At 40.9% G+C, this 19963-nt stretch overlaps 1 protein-coding gene across 5 annotated transcripts in view; it reads right to left on the bottom strand.

The window, feature by feature from the left end:
* Positions 1-3672: 3672 nt before the first annotated feature.
* The window catches only part of JPH1 (junctophilin 1), an 89066-nt gene continuing 72775 nt past the window's right edge, over positions 3673-19963 (bottom strand). The window contains exons 4-6 of one of the 5 annotated variants that reach the window (XM_043484468.1): positions 12849-13486; positions 6134-6229; positions 3673-5674 (exon numbers count right to left, since the gene is read on the bottom strand). In XM_043484468.1, coding sequence (XP_043340403.1) covers positions 6149-6229; positions 12849-13486 — 719 coding nt within the window. In that variant the 3' untranslated portion in view covers positions 3673-5674; positions 6134-6148. Of the gene's footprint in view, positions 6230-12848; positions 13487-19963 lie in introns of those variants that run through there. The other 4 variants (XM_043484469.1, XM_043484470.1, XM_043484467.1 and 1 more) reach the window with 4 other exon arrangements.

Genomic DNA, 19963 nt, shown 5'->3' on the forward strand with positions numbered 1-19963 from the left:
GGGTTATGTTGTAGTTCTATTTTTAGTTTTTTTAAGGAACCCCCATGCTGTTTTCCATAGTGACTATATCAATTTACATTCCCACCAACAGTGCATGAGGGTTCCCTTTTCTCCACACCCTCTCCAGCATTTGTTTGTAGATTTTTTGATGATCGGCATTCTGACTGGTAAGACTTGCATTTTTCTAATAATTTCCATTTTTCTAATAATTAGGGATATTGAGCATGTTTTCATGTGCTTCTTCACCATCTGTATGTCTTCTTTGGAGAGATATTTATGTCTTCCACCTATTTTTTTGAGTGGGTTGTTTTTTTGATATTGACCTGCATGAGCTGTTTATATATTTTGCAGATTAAGCCTTTGTCCATTGCTTTGTTTGCAAATGTTTTCTCCCATTCTGAGGGTTGTCTTTTCATCTTGTTTATGGTTTATTGTGGAAAAACTTTTAATTAGGTCCCATTTATGTTTTTATTTTCATCACTCTAGGGGGTGAGTTGAAAAAGATCTTGCTGTGGTTTATGTCAGAGTGTTTTTCCTGTTTTCCTCTAAGAGTTTTATAGTGTCCAGTCTTACATTTAGGTCTTTGATCCATTTTGAGTTTATTTTTGTGTATGGTGTTAGGTAGTGTTCTAATTTCATCCTTTTACATGTAGCTCTCCAGTCTCCCCAGCACCACTTATTGAAGAGGCTGTCTTTTCTCCATGGTATATTCTTGCCTCCTTTGTTATAGGTACGTGGGCTTATCTCTGGGCTTCTGATCCTGTACCACTGATCTATATTTCTGTTTTTGTGACAGTTACACTGTCTTGATTACTGTAGCTTTGTAGTATAGTTTGAAGTCAGGGTGCCTGATTTCCTCCAGTTCAGTTTTTCTTTCTCAAGATCCTTTTGGCTATTTGGGGTCTTCTGTGTTTCCATACAAATGGTAAAATTTTTTGTTCTAATTCTTATGAAGGATGCCACTGGTAATTTGATAGGAATTGCATTGACTCTGTAGATTGCTTTGGGTAGTGGAGTCTTTTCACAATACCGATTCTCCCAATTCAAGAACATGGTATAAATAAATAATACTTAGTATTTTAAGGTTCAAAATAAATATATAAATACATTTCTAAAAGTTATGCAACTTTTAAATACATCTAACATTTAGGATTTTAAGTACATTATTCAGAACTTCTGATAGGCTTCCATAGTTACATCTACTGAGTAGCACTCAGGAACTTATGGAAATGGGCTCACGGAACCCACACTGTTACCCTGAATTTCATCATGTTGTCTGCCTTTTCATAGCTGATAAGTACGACAGTGTGGAATAACGCTAGTCAATATACTGAAATGAAAAAGCATAGTATGTAGAGTCACAGCTGGGACTCTCTTACAGATATTTACAACTTTTCGGCTACATAACCTTAGGCAAGTCAACCTGCAGGAAATCTTTCATAGGGACCTTAAAAGACTCTAATGAGATAAAGAAGTTCTTTGTAAAGCAAATGTCACATTCTCTACTAAAAATCACATTTCAGTGTAGAGAAGGAGGTCCGTTAAGTGTGGCCTTTTATATTCACAGAGAGAGAGACTCAGTGATTACCACTGAAGAACAACCTATGACCTATGGCATAATTCACCTTTATAAAGAGCCTTTAGTGGGATCTTACTGTATTTTTAAAATTTGAGACACACGAATTAAATTTTTTTCCCAGCTCCTCCAATTAGTAAAAGCTAACATGGCCAAAGCAGTTTCTCTGTGCCAGATACTATCCTAAGCACTTAAAGTAAATAAGTTCATTTCCTCCTTAGATCTGCCCTGTGAGGTTGGCGCTATGGTTCTGCCCATTTTACAGGGGGGCACAGATTAGCGAAGAATCCACAATCAATCACAACCACAGGCAAAATTTCATCCATACTATTGTGTTAATCAGTATTCACTGCATTCTATACATTTTGATATTTTCTCTTACTCCCATATATCAGACCCCTATTGAGAGAATATCAGTCCCTACTCCGATATTTCAGACTCCTATGAGAGACTCCTAAGTACTTCTCCAGTACTTGGGGAAAGAAGGAAATGTTGGACACAGATAATTCATAAACCTGGGATAATCAAACACAGCCTGCTGAATTGTTACACTCTCTTGGCGGATATGCCACGTCCATAGTGCCTGTGGTATTGCAGACACGAGTCTACATATTCTTCCAAAGTCTGGAGTGGGTGGGTGGGGGCTGTGCGTGTAACCAGAAGCCCAGGGAGCTGCTCACCATGACTCTTGAAATAGTTATTGTGTGAAAAGGGCACATCGAATATTTTCCAGATTTCCCAACCACACAGTCTTCACCCTAGCTTTTGGCTTCAGCCACCAAAATCTGTGGTTTGGACATGAATCTGGAGTCGGTAATTGTCCTAGCACCCTGTGCTTCTCCTGCCTGCTCCAAAATAGTCTGTTCTGTGTTCTGTTCCTGGGGGATTTGCTAGGAGAGGAATCATCTGAGTTGATAAATCTGTTAATACCTAGAGCCAATAACTCTGCATTATGTTTGTGGGGGTCTTTGATACCTTAGCTCACAATAGGAGTGACCAATTTGGGATTTAAAGGCACTGTGGCAGCTTCCTGGGAAGCTGTTCTTCTAGAGAAGCCCTTTTTATTATTCCTCATAGGCTGCTTGCTGACGCATCAAGCCAGTGAGGCCAGCAGCCAGTATGGCTTCAAAGGCTGCAAACTTGCAGCAAGTTTGTTCAAGTATAAGTTTATTTAAGCTGCTTGTACCTAAGCTGGAGAAGGCAATGTCACCCCACTCCAGTACTCTTGCCTGGAGAGTCCCGTGGATGGAGGAGCCTGGTGGGCTGCAGTCCATGGGGTTGCTAAGAGTTGGACGTGACTGAGCGACTTCACTTTCACTTTTCACTTTCATGCATTGGAGAAGGAAATGGCAACCCACTCCAGTGTTCTTGCCTGGAGAATCCCAGGGACAGGGGAGTCTGGTGGGCTGCCGTCTATGGGGTCGCACAGAGTCAGACACGACTGAAGTGATTTAGCAGCAGCAGTACCTAAGCAGCAGGGGCTACAGTAACATACCAATTTCTCTGGCCCACAATGGTCAAAAAACTAACTGCAAAGTGCCCGTGCAGGAGATTTACTTCAACTTGACGTTTTCCTTGAAAACAGGAATGGACTTAAAACCTGGGATAAGGCACTAATACAGTTAATGACTCTGGCTGGTGGCTCAGCTGATAGAGTCCGCCTGCCAGTGCAGGAGATGCAGGAGACACGGGTTGATCCCTGAGTCGGGAAGATCCCCTGGATAAGGAAATAATAGCAACCCGTCCCAGTATTCCTGCCTGGGAAATCCCATGGACAGAGGAGCCTGGCGGGCTATAGTCCATAGGGTTGCAAAGAGTTGGACATGACTGAGTGCATATACAATGAAGGCAACGGGCAGAGCCAAGAATCTTATTTTGCAAAATTACTTGAAAGGCCCAAGGTGAAAGAAACATAGAAAAAAATAATGGTGCAGCACTGTGTCCTTCTGCCAGGTGGATTCTTTGAGCACTGTGCTGCCCCCCGCCCATTTCTATTATTAATTTTTCATCAGATCTTTCAACACCATCACCATCAAAAAATTCCACATAACTCAAGACAGTAATTTACTCTTAAAGGAAACACACCTGCAACTTTATTAATAACCAACTTTTTTTTTTATTAGAGCAGATACAGTTGTGAAAACTGTACATTATACATTTTGGTTTCAAGGATTATAAATAACGGAACTCGCAGGTAGGGAGTTCTTTTTCACAGCAAGAAACTTTAAATAAACAAAGTCATGTTTTATTAAGTACATTGGCAGACTTCATGTGCTGTCCAAAATGTAGAGTACAGTATAACAACCCATTAGAAAGAGCCTTTCATGTAAAATACAGCTGTGCACATTTTAGAAAAATACCAACAATTTGAGCTTTGTTTTAAAAAAGCTTATAAATCATACATATATTTATAAATGGAACCAACATGCTCACTTTATAAACATATCCTTTATTATCTGTTACCCATTATTTCCAAAGCATTACACATTTGAAATAAACACTTAAGATTAAATATTTTATTTCATTTTTTTAAAAAAAAATCAGCTTTCCCAGCATCAAGAGCTATGGGGTTAGGAAGGAGCAGTGAGAGTGTGGACACCGACACGGGAACTGAAACGTTTCTTGGGTAAAAATGTACTTCCTAGATTGAAAAGTCAAAGCAAAATGTAAAAAATAAATATACAAGTTGTAATTTTCATTTGCTCTCTTTCTGCTTTCTTCTTTATTCCATATTGGTCACACCCAGGAGTTTCAACATATTGTACTTCTGCAAAAAACACCACTGGGTTACTACCCTGCAGGTGACATTCAAGTCCACATCTGTGCTAACATGTGACTTCTCTCTTCTGCATCGAAACGGGAGCAAATAAGGTAAGAAAAATCTGATTAAACCATGCAGATCATGAAAATACTTAGGAATAGCTCCCTCTCCTTAATATTTTACCAAGATTGAATGGATAACTTTCCTCCCCTGATTTTCTTTTTAAATAATTATATAAAGCCCACATAGTTTCTCTAAATAAGCATGCTTCTGAGTAATAAAGAATAAATTATAAAACAGCAAAAAAATCCATTTATGTCAGAACAACAAAGGACTGCAAAAGACAGATACTTAAAAATTGTCTACGCCTTTAAAGTGTGAAATAAAATTACAAAAGGACTTTGAAAAACACGAAAGGCATAAAATTGAGAAGCACTGATTGAACAAAGCTTTATGCTCTACCTGAATGTATTCAATGAAAATTTGTAAGTTGTGGAAAAAAAAAAAGAGAAGAGCAGTTATTAATAGCATCTTGCTTAACTTTCATGGGAATTAACATAGCCACTGACAAGATTTTATTTGGTTGTTAAAGTACGTCAGCAATGAAACTGAATCCTTTGAACACTGATTACTGCAACCCATGCAACATTTTGACTATACTTCTTAGAATTCTGTTGTCTTTCAGCTTTTAAAATTTAGCACCTCTGAAGTGCATAAATAAATTCATCTCAGTAGTGTTAAAAATGTTTAAGTGATTTCTTAGGTATAATGCCTTCAAATTGCTAAATTTTAAATAGCCTTTTACAGGTCTAGGAAGACTAAACATGACACGAAGAATGATGTATTGCTATTAAATAAACACATTTTCTCTAGAGTTCTGTTGTTTTCTTTTCCTCGAGATGCGACACGTGTGCCTCCTCCGGCCAGGACCGCACGCTGTAGGTGACCACACATCAGATTTAAGTAAACAGCAGAAATGAACAGAACCGTGCACAAGCCGACAGAACCTTCTCTCCCGGGACGTTCCAGGAGATGAGAAAGCAGCAGGTCGTGGCATAAGACTGGTGAGTGATGCTGCTGCCTACTTCCTCTACTGAGACCGGAGTGAATGTTGGAACCATGGCCGCAGCAACACAATCCTCCAACCCATTCCTAGGGCGGTCGTTTGTTTCCCCAGCTCCCTACTAGCAACGTCAGATGGTAAAATAGTAAGGCAGCTGTTGACTTCCGTCAAAAAAAAGAAAAAAAAAAAAAAAGCAGCTCCATATATCTCCAGTTTAGTCACACTCTGCTAGGACAGATGGAGTAGCCACTGCCAAGAACTTCGCCGGATGGGGCTGCTTCAGCAGATGTTAAGAAAGAATGATTATTAAGTTTTGCTCTCCAACATGGTTGACTGCTTCAGCTCCCAGAGGACCCCATAGCCACAACGCCTTCCCAGGGGGGACCGGACAGGTCCTCCGGCTGAATTTTCCATCTTTCTCTCTCTCTCTCTTGTGAGCCCATCCTAATTCCAAGCCTCCTTCCCTGTGTCTGAGTCTGCCTGGAGTGTGCCATTTAAAGGGCTGATGACACCACTGCAGAGGACCGTGGGCTCACACCACTAGTTGTCATGACTTCACCGAAGGGTCAAAACAGTGATATCATTAAGTAACTATGTTGAATCACATTCAGGCGCAGCCAAAATTAAATTGAAGGACAATGCACGGTTGTTAAAAAAAAAAAAAAGTAAATCTGAATAGGGGAAAAGAATGTGATAGATTGCGATTTTATATAGAAATTAAGGCTATTCTTACCTTTCCTAATTCCAATCAAGTTAGAAAGTGAACAAAAAGAATGGCCAACCCGATATTCAACAGCATGACGAGGATGATCATGATTGAATTAGGGCCCTGGAAATGAAACAGAACAAAATAGAAAATTCTAAGTGTTACTTTCCCACGTTAATAGCAACAGTTAAACTAGCTCACAAAACCAATTACCAAAAATACTTAAAAAGACACAACACAGCTGCAGGTTCACATAGTCAAAGTTATGGTTTTTCTAGTAGTCATGTACAGGTGTGAGTTGGACCATAAAGAAGGCTGAGTGCCTAAGAATTGATGCTTTCAAACTGTGGTGCTGGAGAAAACTCTTGAGAGAGTCCCTTGGACAGCAAGGAGATCAAACCAGTCAATCCTAAAGGAAATCAGCCTTGAGTATTCATTGGAAGGACTGATGTTGAAGTTCCAATACTTTGGCCACCTGATGTGAAGAGGTGACTCATTAGAAAAGGCCCTCACGTTGGGAAAGATTGAGGACAGGAGGAGAGGAGGTTGGGAGAGGATGAGATGGTTAGATAGCATCACTAACTCAATGGACCTGAGTCTGAGCAAACTCCAGCAGACAGTGAAGGACAAGGAAGCCTGGCATGCTGCCATCCAAAGGGGTTGCAAAAAATTGGACATGACTTAGTGTGTGAACAACAACAACACAGTTGCAGTAAATAAAGCATGAATAATGACAACAGTTCTAAAAGATATAAACTAAAAATAGCTATGTTGTATTTAGATGGAGTCATCTCTGAACTTTCACAGAAAAATGAATCTAGTATTGATTAAACCTAAAAAATGACTTAAAAAATAATTGACTTCACCTTAAAACACTGGGCAACAGTCTGGGTGAGACAGCTCACCATAATGGGTTTAAAACTGATGGGAATTAAAGATGCATTTTTGTTAGGTAGGGTGTAATGATTTCTAGGAAGAAATCATTTCCTCATCAAGGCAGCTGGAAACAGGAGAGTGAAATCTGAAGGATGGTGAGGCTGCTCTGGCAAAGTTCAGGAAAAACTCAGGAGGGAGGTTCTTTGACTCTTGTTTTCTCTGGTCTTCTTTTTGGATACCATCCCTTCCTTAAGGTAAAAACTACAAGTGGGAAATTGAACCCTTTTGTTAAATTACTGTGCAAGATCTTTTTTTAATTTCTCTGCTCAGAGCCACAGTATTTCAGAAATCAAGTTATATTTTAACAAATCACAGAATCCTATTTTGGTAAGTACCACTATAATAAATACCACACAGTCTAAAGTGCCACAAATTTACTTTTTTTAAAATACAAAACAAAACCATTGTATGACCCATCTGTTTAGATCTGGTTGTGCTTGGCTATCTTTACTATAAAGAGGCATTCTTGGTATTAACTATTAAAATAGTGTCTAATTCTTAAGTGGCATTAAAAGTGCTCTAAAACTTGCCTTATAAGGGAGGTGGGGTAGGTAGTTTCATTCTCATTTTACGGACGAGGAACCAGTTGTACTATAGTTGATTATCCTACAGTGAAACTGTGTCAGTCTTCAGATGCTGTAATGATGTGATTTGTGGAGGGTGGTGAGTGAGTAAGGGAGGCTGGAACTGCCAATGGTTAGTGCTCATCTCACGGGGTCCAGGGCTTGAGTCCCATGTCCTTCAAGGAGGCCTCTTTTCTGGATGAGGCCACATCCTCCCTGGTAGAGGTCAGAGTGTCTCCTCTTTCTGTGTCCTAACACTTCACACCTTACTGTCCTTTCTTGTTAACTGCCATCTTTTCCCCCAGACTGAGTCCCACAGGGGTCCTCCTTGTTCACCACTATGTACTCACACATAAGGGCTGTCCAGTTCATCCAGACAACCAGTATTTAATGAGAACCCACCTTCCACTTTTCCAATACTATGGATGTGGTGGCTGAACACTGTATTAAATGAAGAACAGGGTGATTCATAAAATCAGGGTGACAGAGAAGAGGAATAAAAATGGGTGTTATAGAGGGATTCTTAGAAGAAAAAGCCTAGTTCCTACACTCCAAGCAAACGGGAGGAAAATAATTCTTCACAGTGATTATTAGTTCCATTTTACACACCTCCAAAAAGGTAAGTGTCTTGCCCAAGGTTACTCAGACAGTTTGAATAAATTAGAACTGAGATTAAATAACTTTGGTCTGTTCACTTCAGAACTACATGTTCTTCATCTCTATTAAAGTCACAGGCCTTAGTTTAAAAATAATTTACCATCAACTTCTTTAAACTGGAATTTTCATCTATATCCTATAGTATCAGAAAAACATCAGTTCTTGATAATGACCAATGGGTCTTTTAGAATAGTTGTGTTCTAAATTAATAGCAGAGTACTAACCTATGTAACTCCTCAATTATGGTTAGCTTACAACATATAAATAATGTAGGGAAACTCTTAGAACTCAGAAAATAATTGATGATCTTTCAACATTATTACTCAGGCCAGAGATTATGGAAATGCTATTAATATACATACTGAATAGACTTTGCTCACTGAATGTGTTTAGATTTTCTTAGGAATCTGTTAAGAATTCTGGGATCCTTTCAACTCTTTTGGATTAGTGGATTTCATTTCATAATTCCTCAAGATAGTGAGTGATAATGAAAGAAGACAAGGGAAAGTAACGTCAAACCAATATGATGCAAAGTTCAGTGACTTACAAGGGACCCTGAGAAAGCAGAATGATAGAGAAAGTACCTTCAGTAATGGTGTGCCTGGACCTTTCACTCCCACTCTGAGTCTTTAAAAGGTTCCATGAATTTATCTAACTTTTTGAATTCGTCAGTATTTTGGGTTTGTGTATATTTATTCAGACATAATTTCTATTGAATAAGTATTTCTCCCATATATATTCTAATATACATATATATTTATCCTACCAGTATAGCTCCACTTATAAAGCTATTTTTAAAGATGACTCAGTTTAGATAAGAGTAAACGGGCAATAAAAGGCTCAAACAGCCAGGTAAAAAAATTAAATTCTGGGACACTATGTTTAACAGGTGGATATCAAGACATGACCTCTGTGCTCATCAGACACCTGGGCTGGGTACAGAGTGGAAAGCTTTAAGGTGAAGCCTCATAAATATGACTGCAGTGGCCAGTTGTAGCTTAAAATAGCAAAAAGAAAAAAAGTCAGCCTTGCTTTTGAAGACTGACTGAGACAGGTGTAATACAAGAAGCAGTGCAGAGTACAAGTCTTGATTAGAAGAAACTTTCAGGCAGTTAGAAACTAATGTACAGGAAGTCAAACTATGGAAAGAAGTTCTAACTCAAGAATTTTTTTCTTCAAGAGACTATCACTCATTTAAAATTATGAAGAATTTTCTGAAGAGTTAGTACAATTTGATAAACTTCAAGCTTCTCCAAAAACATGAAAAAAGCAAAAGTTAATTATATGTGTTTACTGTGTGTGTGTGGTTCAAACCTGATCTAACATGGCTGCCTTAGGTTTTATAACAATTCAGAAGAAACGTTGGTAAATCTCAAACTTGGAAGCTGATCAGTGTAACTGCTAAGAGAAAAGTGTGGGCTGTTTTCAGGAGTTGAGTCTCCTAACTAGAAGACCCCTCACGAGTCTCTTTGATCATAAGGTTCTCAAGGTATCTCCTTATTGCCTTCTACCCAAGTTGCCATATTGCAAAAATCCTACAAAAATCTTGGCATCACATAGAATGTACTTTCCTGGGACATGAGTCCTCGTGCAACCACTGCCCACAGGAGTCACAGACTGGAAGAAGGTTGTAAAGTAATCCCTGCTGTGGCTCCCCTTCTCCCACGTGTTAGCCTGTGTCCCCGAAGATTCTATTTCTAGGAATCAATACCCAGGGTGATCCTGAGGATGGATCAAAACCTACTAGAAAATATTTATGAACTGTTTATGCTCCAACTAGTGTTGAGGTGAACTTAATAACAGCGCTTTCTGAATATCTACCCTATGCGAGGCACTAAGACCTTTACAAGGATCAACTTAACAACCACTGATATTAATCTTCACAACCCTTGATACAGGTACAGATGAAGAAACTAAGTCACAGAACAGGTTAAGAAACTTGCGTAAAAGTCAAAGAGCTGGTAAGTAACACAGCTGGGATTTGAACCTGTGGTGTCTGGCATAAGAGGCCACACCCTTAGCTAGTAGCCTACACTCTCAGGAAGCTGGCTGACTACAATTCTGCAAATTGTTTGGTGATTCTGACTCAAAGTGGACCTCTCACACTGTCTCACAAAGAGGAACTCAGTCTGGTTTCCCCTCTAAGGTCTGCTTTAGTGTGAGTGTTTCTGCGAGTTTCCAAGTTGTTATTTGTAAATTTCTAACTTACACACTGTCTTAATTTCAAAATTGTATGTAGTGCTCTTTTGTTTTAAAGGCCATTCACTGACTACCTTTAGGATGATTCTGTCACGTTCCTAACTCCCTGTGAAGAAAACAGTTACCAGGGGTGTGAAAGGCAGCTTTCTGTTATCAAGGAAGGGAAGGTTAATTGTTAAACTCTTTACTGAGTGAGAGACTGAAGTTGCTCAGTCATGTCCGACTCTTTGCGACCCCATGGACTGTAGCGTACCAGGCTTCTCCATCCATGGGACTTTCCAGGCAAAAGTACTGGAGGGGGTTGTCATTTCTTTCTCCAGAGGATGCTCCTGACCCACAGGGATCGAATCCCGGTCTCCCACATTGTAGGCAGACGCTTTACCGTCTGAGCCACCAGGTGCCAATTCAGCCCTGACTTCCAGCTCCTAACAGAGGTACAGAGCTGCTGGCCGCCTCCTATCCTGGGGTGTCCAAGGGAACCCTAGAGACCAGCCTGCAGAGCTGCACGACGCCTGGCTAACTCCCAGAAGCTGAATGTTCTGCACATCCACGAAACAGATGCTGTTTCTAAACAAGAAGGCGCTAATTCACCAAACATACCAATCAGTAACAGTTTATTACAGGTAAGAACTAGGTAACTCACATAATGTGAGGGACACTGGGGCATAAACTTTCCCTTAGGGAGTTCTTAAAATCAACTGAACCCCACTAATGGGTACCCAAAAGGTATGAACGATATAGCCTTGTATTGTCTGAATTTTCCTCTTGTAAATTAAGCAAACTAATGCCAATTTATATGGGAAGCTTGACTAACCCTATGGATAAATGCTGAAAGCCAAAAGAGAAGTTATCACATTTAACAGACTCAGTAGTGATAACATTAACACATATTTAGTATCAGAATACTGATATATCAATGTTAAAAAAATGCTTACTGAACAGTGAGTCTCAAAACTACTGTTTTGAAAACCACGTATCTATATAAAAGCTTGACTCTTGGAAAGTTAATCATGTTAATTTGGTTAATTTAGATAATTAAAAAGGTGAGAATTTAAATAAGGTGGGAACCCATGTTAATAGATATCAGCAAAATAAACCTAAGAAATTTCAAACATAAAAGTTAGTTGAAAATGAATTTCAATGTTAACCCTATGAGTAGACTGAACAGACAAAAGTAAACTGATGGTTATATTCTCATTGGCCAAAATATTAATCTACACCTTTACGCAAATATGTCTCAGAAATTACTAGTCAATACAGGGTCAACTGTGGCTTCTTCCCTAAATTACAATCTTTTCCAAAGCCATATGACCAGGTCAACAATTTAATAGAATTTTAAACCTTACTGAATAAGGATTTTGATATCTATCAATGAGAGCTTTCTGGTTGAATAATAGAAACAGTAAATGGTCAAGACTCATAATAAAACTAGCATCTATGAGAAAACTGAAATTTTAGGAAGATTTACTCTCTGAGGAATTAGAAAACCAAAGTAACTTTCTTAACCAATTGAAAATTTTCACTTCTTATACAGGAGAGAAATAGTTCTTAAAAGCCTGGCTATTAAATAAAATCCAAACTAAACATTTATGAGAATAATTCACAATAGCCAGAAAAGACGTTTTGTTGAAAGATGCTGACTGTCGTTGGGGTGGAATCTAAAGGTAAATTAAGAACTTAGCAAACGGCAGTGGAACTCTCCTCCTGGTTAGAGCACAACGGCCAGCCTCTGGGCCAAGGTGCATGATTCCTTCCCAGCCCCAGCAGTCAGCTGCTGTTACAGGCTGCCCGTTTGTGTCCCCTGCCCCAAAATTCACACAATGAAGCCCTAGGCCCTGGAGGATGGACCTTGGGGAGGAGATCGGGTCATGAGGTTGGAGCCCTTTGATGGTATTCGTTTCCCCTTTCTTAGCCCTGCGAAGACTCAGGGAGAGGTGGCCCATGGTCCATGGACCAGGCAGTGGGTTCTCACCAGACCTCAGATCTGCTGGTGCCTTGATCTTGGGACCATTCAGCCTCCAGAACTGTGACAAATAAGCGTTTGATTTTTAAACCACACAGTTCAAGGTATATAGTTTTTTGTTACCACAGCTGGAGCTGATAAGATAGCTCCCATGAAGCTTACCACCACATGCTGGTAAAGGCTTGTGAAAGTGGAGCTGGGACAAGGTGGTCACGTGAGCCCACCTGTAGGAAGCCTGAGGGAGGCCGCGTGAACATGGAGGAAATGCTGCGCGGAGAGCCCCTGGTGGCTAGGCCACTGGTGCTAATAAACGCTACCCTTCAGAGCCCTGGGCTCCTTGTCATCAAGGCGCCCGTCTCCCCTGATGCCCCCAGAAGAGCCCAGAGGAGCAGAGGGACAGGGAGCCACGTCTCGTACAACTTACTGAATTGGCTTCTTTTTCCAAAGCAGGGCGTGCATCGCTGCTCGCTGGGTTCTTTGGTATAGCAAGTTCAGACTTCTTAGCTTTTGGCTCAGCTTTGCTTTCTTTGGCAACTGGTTTTGTCACAGATTTAGGGGGACTCCACTTGTTGGGTGACGGCTTGTGCACCAGTGCCGAGGAAGACTGGCTCGGCCCCTCCTCCTCCGCGTCCTCCGGAGGGTGCTGGGGGGCGTTCAGTTTCACGTAGTAGCCGTGGTACTGAGTATGCAGCTCCCCGTTACTGGGGTTGGGGATGTGGTGGCGGCCAGAGTACTTGGAGGAGGGCACGACCGCCCCCACCTCCTTCGGGGGCGCCTTGGAGGTCAAGGGCTTGTTGACAGCGGCCGTCACCTTCTCCTCAGCCGCGCTGCGTTTGTCCTGGTTGAGTCTCGCCCCTGAACTGGGGTTCTGCTTCCTTGCGGGCTTTGGGGAGGGAGAGCGGCCTTCTCTGGGACTTGGCTCAGGAGACTCTGGGGGGGTGGTGCCTTTGCGGTAGAAGTGAGGCGATTCCTTTGGTGTGGGGGGCTTTTCCGGGACCTTGTCTTCGGGATTTTCTTTAGCATCTACACCTTCCTGAAATCTCTGTTTGATATAATCTGGGCCTGGGGAGAAAGTGGACAACAGAACGGGAGGTGATAAAATGAAAATAAGGCATAAAGGCTTATTCCTCTCATGGCTGCAAACATATATATATTTGCTAAATCAACTTAGCCTTTCCTCTTTTTCTTTAAAATGTATTTATAAGGCTTTGACTACACACAAGGATGTTTCATGCCCTGGGAGAAAGATTAAAGTGATATGTACTTGTCTGGAGAATCCTATGGACAGAGGAGCCTGGCAGGCTACGGTCCACAGGGTTGCACAGATTTGGACACTACTTAGCACACACGCACATATGTACCATTAATTTACACTATTTTGATAGCCATAAAAGTGAAACAGTCCTGATTTCCCATGTAATTGTACTGTTCCCTCCGGCTGGCAGAATAGGGAGGCAGAATTCATATGGATGGAGCACTGCTGACAGCACCATAATTAATCTGCACATTCAAATTACATGGTATAACTAAAATACAAAGTATATGCTCACATACAAAAATAAACTGACTCGTATGCTTAATATTTAATATATTAGAACACTTAAATATAATAAAAGAGTGTTTAATAAAGCATCTACACTGGAGGAGAACATGCAAATAACCATAATGACCCTTCATCAAAGGAGCATTTAAACCACCCAGTTAGAAACAAACACCGAAGTGTAGGTTACACTTTACAGGATAACTTACTCAGAGGCCCTTCAGAGTCTGGCTTTGCATCGGCCTTGTTTCTGCAGGCATCAGAGTCAAGACAAGCCAGTTGTCTTTGGCTCTGCAGTCTCAAGACTTTTTTCCTGAGTACTTTAGAATTGTTTAACAATAACATGTTATTTTTATAAAAAAGAATCCTGTTTTTAAAAAGGGACCCTGGTGCATTGTTATTTTATGGGCAGGTTTTGGGGGAGAGTAAGGAGAACTTGCACCACAAGACTGTCCCACCAGCTGTGAGCGCTTCAGGAGGCCAGCATCCAGAGAAGGGAGTCTCTGCAGACCTCAGATGTGCTCCAAGGCAATGCCCTTCTGTCCAGGTACTCTCCGCTCCCCCAGTAGCCTCCCCTGTAGAGCCTTTGGCCACCGCTTCACCCAGCCACCATTTCTCATCAAAGGAAATCAAATCAAGGTCACCCAGTCCAACTGGCCTTCTTCTCTGCAAATGGGAGGTAGCTGACTGTATCACCTCTGGGGTATCCAAGGGAGAACTCACCCACCAACTTGCTTACAGGGACTGACCAGCTCTTGTCAACTCCAGAGCACCACCTCTATTAACGTCCCTTCCTGCCTCCATGCCCAGCCCTCACCCCAGGTGGGGCTGAAAGACAATTATCCTTGATTGTTAAAAATGCATACTACTTCCATCAACAGATGAATGGATAAAGGAGAGGTTTAGACACACAAAACTGACAAAAGAATGAAATTTTGCCATTTATGGCCACATGGATGGACTCGGAGGGCATGATGCTAAGTGAAATAAGTCAGAGAAAGACAAATACCATATGTTATCCCTTATATGTGGAATAAAAAAATTTGACATATAAGGGATAGCATTTGTCTTTCTCTGACTAATTTCACTTAGCATCATGAATGTGGGAAACTAGCAGACTCACAGGTATAGAGAACAATCTTGTGGTTACCAGTGGAGAGGAAGGGACAGGCAGTGCAGGGGTGGGGGAGTGGGAGATACAAACTATAGGTGGTTAAGACAGGCTCAAGGATGTACTGTACACCAAGGAGAACATAGCTAATAACTGTAAATGGAAAATAACCTTTAAAAATTGTATAAAAATAAATGAAAAAAAATGAAAAACCTACTACCGACTAGTCACTGCTCTTCCTGTGACGATCTGAATAATTATTTATTGTGAGATGGCCATTTATTATACAAGGTGTCTTCCAAAGTGTTAAGCCTCACCAACATCCTAGCAAGTGGGCATTATCCTGATTTTACTGATATAGAAACAGCTGCAGTGGCTGAAAAACCCAAAGTCACACAGCTCCTGTGGATCCTTAAGATAAAATATCACGCAACATGTAATATAACATATTAAGCCCAGAAACGAGAATTCCTGAGGGCCCACATTTATAGGTTGCACTAAGGGACAAAAGCATAAGAGTTCTATCTCATAGTCCATCCTGCAGAAGATAAAGCCACCACTCAGCGTTCCAACTTCCCAAACAGGTCAAGATCACATGCCGACAGTCGAGATTTACCTTTCTAAACTTAAGGTTAAGTACCCTCTTTACAAAACTTGGCAATTTTCTTTTAAATCCACTAACTATGGCAGGATGAATTCTTGGCACAGAGAAAGGTATCCTGCTTGGCTAGCCCATCCCTTCTCCAGGCGAATCTTCCCGGCCCAGGAATCGAACCAGGGTCTCCTGCACTGCAGGCAGACTCTTTACCAGCGGAGCTATCAGGGAAGCCCGAAGAAAAAGAGGCAACTGCAATTATTCAAAAGGTGCTGTTTTTCTTTCCAGCTCCTTCCTTGGGGCTCTGACTAGACCATTACCACCAAGAGAAAGACGAGTTAGCAGCAGCCCTGGAAGCAGATGTTTTTCAACAGGCTTGTCCTGACTTTCAAAAACCCACGAAGAGAATTAACCCTGGTTTTTGATGGAGAAGTCCCTCATCTACTGCAGACTTAATTTTACACAACACCCCCTCCGCAGTACACTGATGGCATATTTTCTCTCACCCTTCAATGCCACATTTCATCAGACTTTGGTTTCACTTGTGCTTCACTTTCATTCAATTTTAGAGCATGACTGAAATACCCATCTAGGCATAATAGTAAGTGTTCCGTGCAAAGGTAATTAGTGGTCAAGACACTTAAAGCCAATGGATTTTCCCCTTAAAGTCACCTAACTCTGAAACACAAATTATAAAGTACTTTCAATGTCTTCAATCTAAGGGGTAAGTGCAAAAGTTATTTTTGCAGATCTTTCTATCTTAAGGCATATGAAAAGCTAATGTCTGACTTAAATACACACACCAAAAAGAACAGGAACAAAATAGACTCTGGCAGACATGGCTAGTTATACATTCTTAAAGTTGGGAGAAGAGAGTCACAGAACCACAGGAAATAAAGCTGTCACAAAGCCCGCATGCTTCAATTTGAAAATGTGAGACTGGAACGGCAACACTTAAAAGAGTTTAGGGTTTATCTGGGTAACCACTGGTCTCACCTGCGTCTACTGTGGAAAGCAGAGAAGCTGAAATGGGAACTGCTTTGACAGGTCCCAGCAACGTGACAGCTGCCAGCAAAGGATGAGACTGCTTAAATGCTAACAGCGGCAAGAGGTGGTTTATTTTGGAGGAAACTCAGTCAATTCAGTGATAGTGGGTCCCAGGAAAAGAATCTTTGTAAAAAAAAGTGATATGCTTTAGTTATCTGGAAAAAGAACAAAGACCTATAATACCTGAATACAAAGCCTAGTTTCAAATGTTCTTTGTAAAAAGTAAATAGATCTCCCCCTACCTCTTAATTTATGCCATTAAATAGGCCAGGCTGAGACTGATCTGGCTCTTGGAGGATTCTGTATCAATGGGCTTACAAAGCTATATTCTGAACGTATTCCACTGAATACGTATTTATATTGCTTATATTCCACTGAACGTATTTACTATGCTTATTAACTCTTTTTTTTTAATTTTATTTTTAAAAATTATTTATTTATTTTTTTTATTAGTTGGAGGCTAATTACTTCACAACATTTCAGTGGGTTTTGTCATACATTGATATGAATCAGCTTATTAACTCTTAAATACCAATCTAGCCAACTCCTTTAGATCTGTAGACCTCTCATGCGTTGCTTCTTATCTTAAATGTCTTCAGAAAGGCATTTTTTACTTGTGCCCATCTTCTCAGACATGGTTTTCAGGCGTATTCATTCGGTTTTATCTACAGGGCTTCTGACGATACTCAGAATCTGTTGAGCTCAAAGAATTTCCTAGCACCACCTTTCAGATTAAAAACAAACAAAAATCTCCCAGCTTTACTACCCATTAAAAATTGGCTGGATGAGAGAATAAACGTACTTCAAAGCAGTGTTCCTCATGTGCTGCCTAGCAGAGGCACGTGAGGTGTGATTCCCAGAGAATTTAGTAAGTCCTAATTGAAGCCTAGAAATCTTGAGGTTTAATAAATGCTCCAGGTAACTCTAATGTAGCCAGAGCTGGCATTTAGAAGCATGGCAAGTTTGGGATGGACATGTACACACTGCTATATTTAAAGCAGATAACCAACAAGGAACTACTGTAGCGCACAGGGAACTCTGCTCAATGTTCTGTAATAACCTACATGGGAAAAGAATTTGAAAAAGAAGAGACACATGTATAACTGAATCACTTACGTGTGCACTTGAAACTAATACACCGTTAACCAACTATACTCCAATATAAAATGAAAATAAAAATAAATGAGAAAAAAAGACACCAGGGTGAGAGACCCTGAAATAAAGACTTCTGATTCCACACACACACACACAAAATTTGAACAGTATGGCCAGAAGTATGCTGACGAGAGCCAGACCTAACTCCAGCCTTCCTCACCTGCATCCAGCTGGAAATGGTTCCAACATGGCATAGTCAACTGGGGACTGGCCAGCTAAATGAGGATATAGACGTAGATTTTCCAGAGTAAGATGAAGTGCTTTTAAAACAAAATATTTAACATAACGTGGAGGGTAGAAGTTTTTCCTGGACAATTTTCTTGGAAGGCACATGGTGTGCCTGCTACTTGCTCTGTGTAGTAATGTGTGTCCGCGCTGTGATGCCAGCACCATAAAGCTGATTAGATGCAGCGGTTCATTAAAAAGACGGGTCAGAACATCGCCAGGGAGGAAATGATGACAAGTGTTAAGAGTTCTTGCAGTCAGCACTTTGGTCTGTTCTTATAGACGGTATTTCTGAGTCCTTAAGGGTGTTTCTGGGAAGAAGTCAGAGACAGGTCACCTGCTAACTGATGTGCCACACAACACAAAACACCAACGCTGAGCACATGTCAGGCCCCCACACCGAGAGGCTGTGAGCTACAGTTGGCATGAAGGCTCTGAACAGATACAGCACGTGGGAAACAGCAGGGCGTTCAGCTAGTTCTTCACAGGTGAGCCTTGGTGAAATGGTGGGGGGCACCACGAAGACCCCCCGGGGCAGTGCACATGCTTTGTAGCAACATCAGAAGTCATTACATGGAAATTAGATATTTTTGAGGAGGACTGTCAATCACTAAAAGAAGACCAGATTAAAAGGTTTTTAAAAAATCATACAACTGATGGCAGATCACTATTCTATGTGGAAAGAATGCCACTTTCCCATAGGACTTTAGGGTCCCATCCATTACTGTACTGCAACTTCTGAGAACACAACCACAGCACTCTGGTCTGCAAGTCGTAGGACACTCAGCCCAGGGTTGTGCACATGGCGGGCTTTCAGTGCCCGTGTGTGTCGAATGAGATACAGTGGGATACACAGGTGGCAATAACCAGAAGTCCCATGCATTGCTAATTTTTCATCAACTAGTAGATTATTCCATTTCCCTTTCTCTATGAAAAAACATTATTCCAAATTTTGGGTCTGTAAAGTGAGTTTAGAAGTTATCTATCCCAGGAAACTTCTTTTTTCTTAACAAAAAGTACATATTAATAATGTGTGTTAGTGTGTCTGGCTCTTTGTGACCCCATGGACTGTAGCCTGCCAGGCTCCTCTGTCAGTGGGATTCCACAGGCAAAAGAATATGGAATTGTTGCCATTTCCTACTCCAAGGCATAGACAATTCTTAGGATGTCTAATTCATACCAGAAGCGTGAGCTTAGTTGACACTGTCTCAAAATAACCTATACCAAAAGACTTCACTTGAAGCAATCAACATATTCTATGCATGTGTGTGTAACATACATGCTCTTATACCATGAGCGCTTGTGTTTCCTTGCCCTCACAAATTCAGATGTTGAGGCCCTAACCCCCAATGTGATGTTACTTGGTGGTGGCGCCTTGGGGAGATAGTTTAGCTCATAAGGGGAGATTCTCATGAGTCTCATGGACTTAATGTTCTTATAAAATCTGGAAGAGACACCAGAGTTCTTGTCCTCCAGGTTCATGGACTGGGGAAAGGCTGTCTGCCAGCTGGGAAGAATCACCTGAACCCAATCATGTTAGCATCCAGATCCTGGAATTTCAGCTTCCAGAACTAAGAAAAATAAATGTCTGTTACGTAAGCCACCATGTCCATTGTATTTTGTTGTAGCAGCCCAAGTAGACTAATACGCATGCTTAAACCCAGGAAGACAAAGCTTGTGAGGCTGTTGCTTGGGTCACCTCCCAAGAGGGCTCTACATAATATAGTCACCTATACTATGTATATATAATATACTCTACGTAAGTATAGTCTACATAATATAGTCACATTCGATTTTTCCACCCATGACCAGTCACTCCCACAACTGATAAACATCACTTAAAATAAAAAACAAAATAAGGCATCT

This window comes from Cervus canadensis, chromosome 12 (genome assembly GCF_019320065.1).
Source record: "Cervus canadensis isolate Bull #8, Minnesota chromosome 12, ASM1932006v1, whole genome shotgun sequence".
NCBI classification, from domain to species: domain Eukaryota; kingdom Metazoa; phylum Chordata; class Mammalia; order Artiodactyla; family Cervidae; genus Cervus; species Cervus canadensis.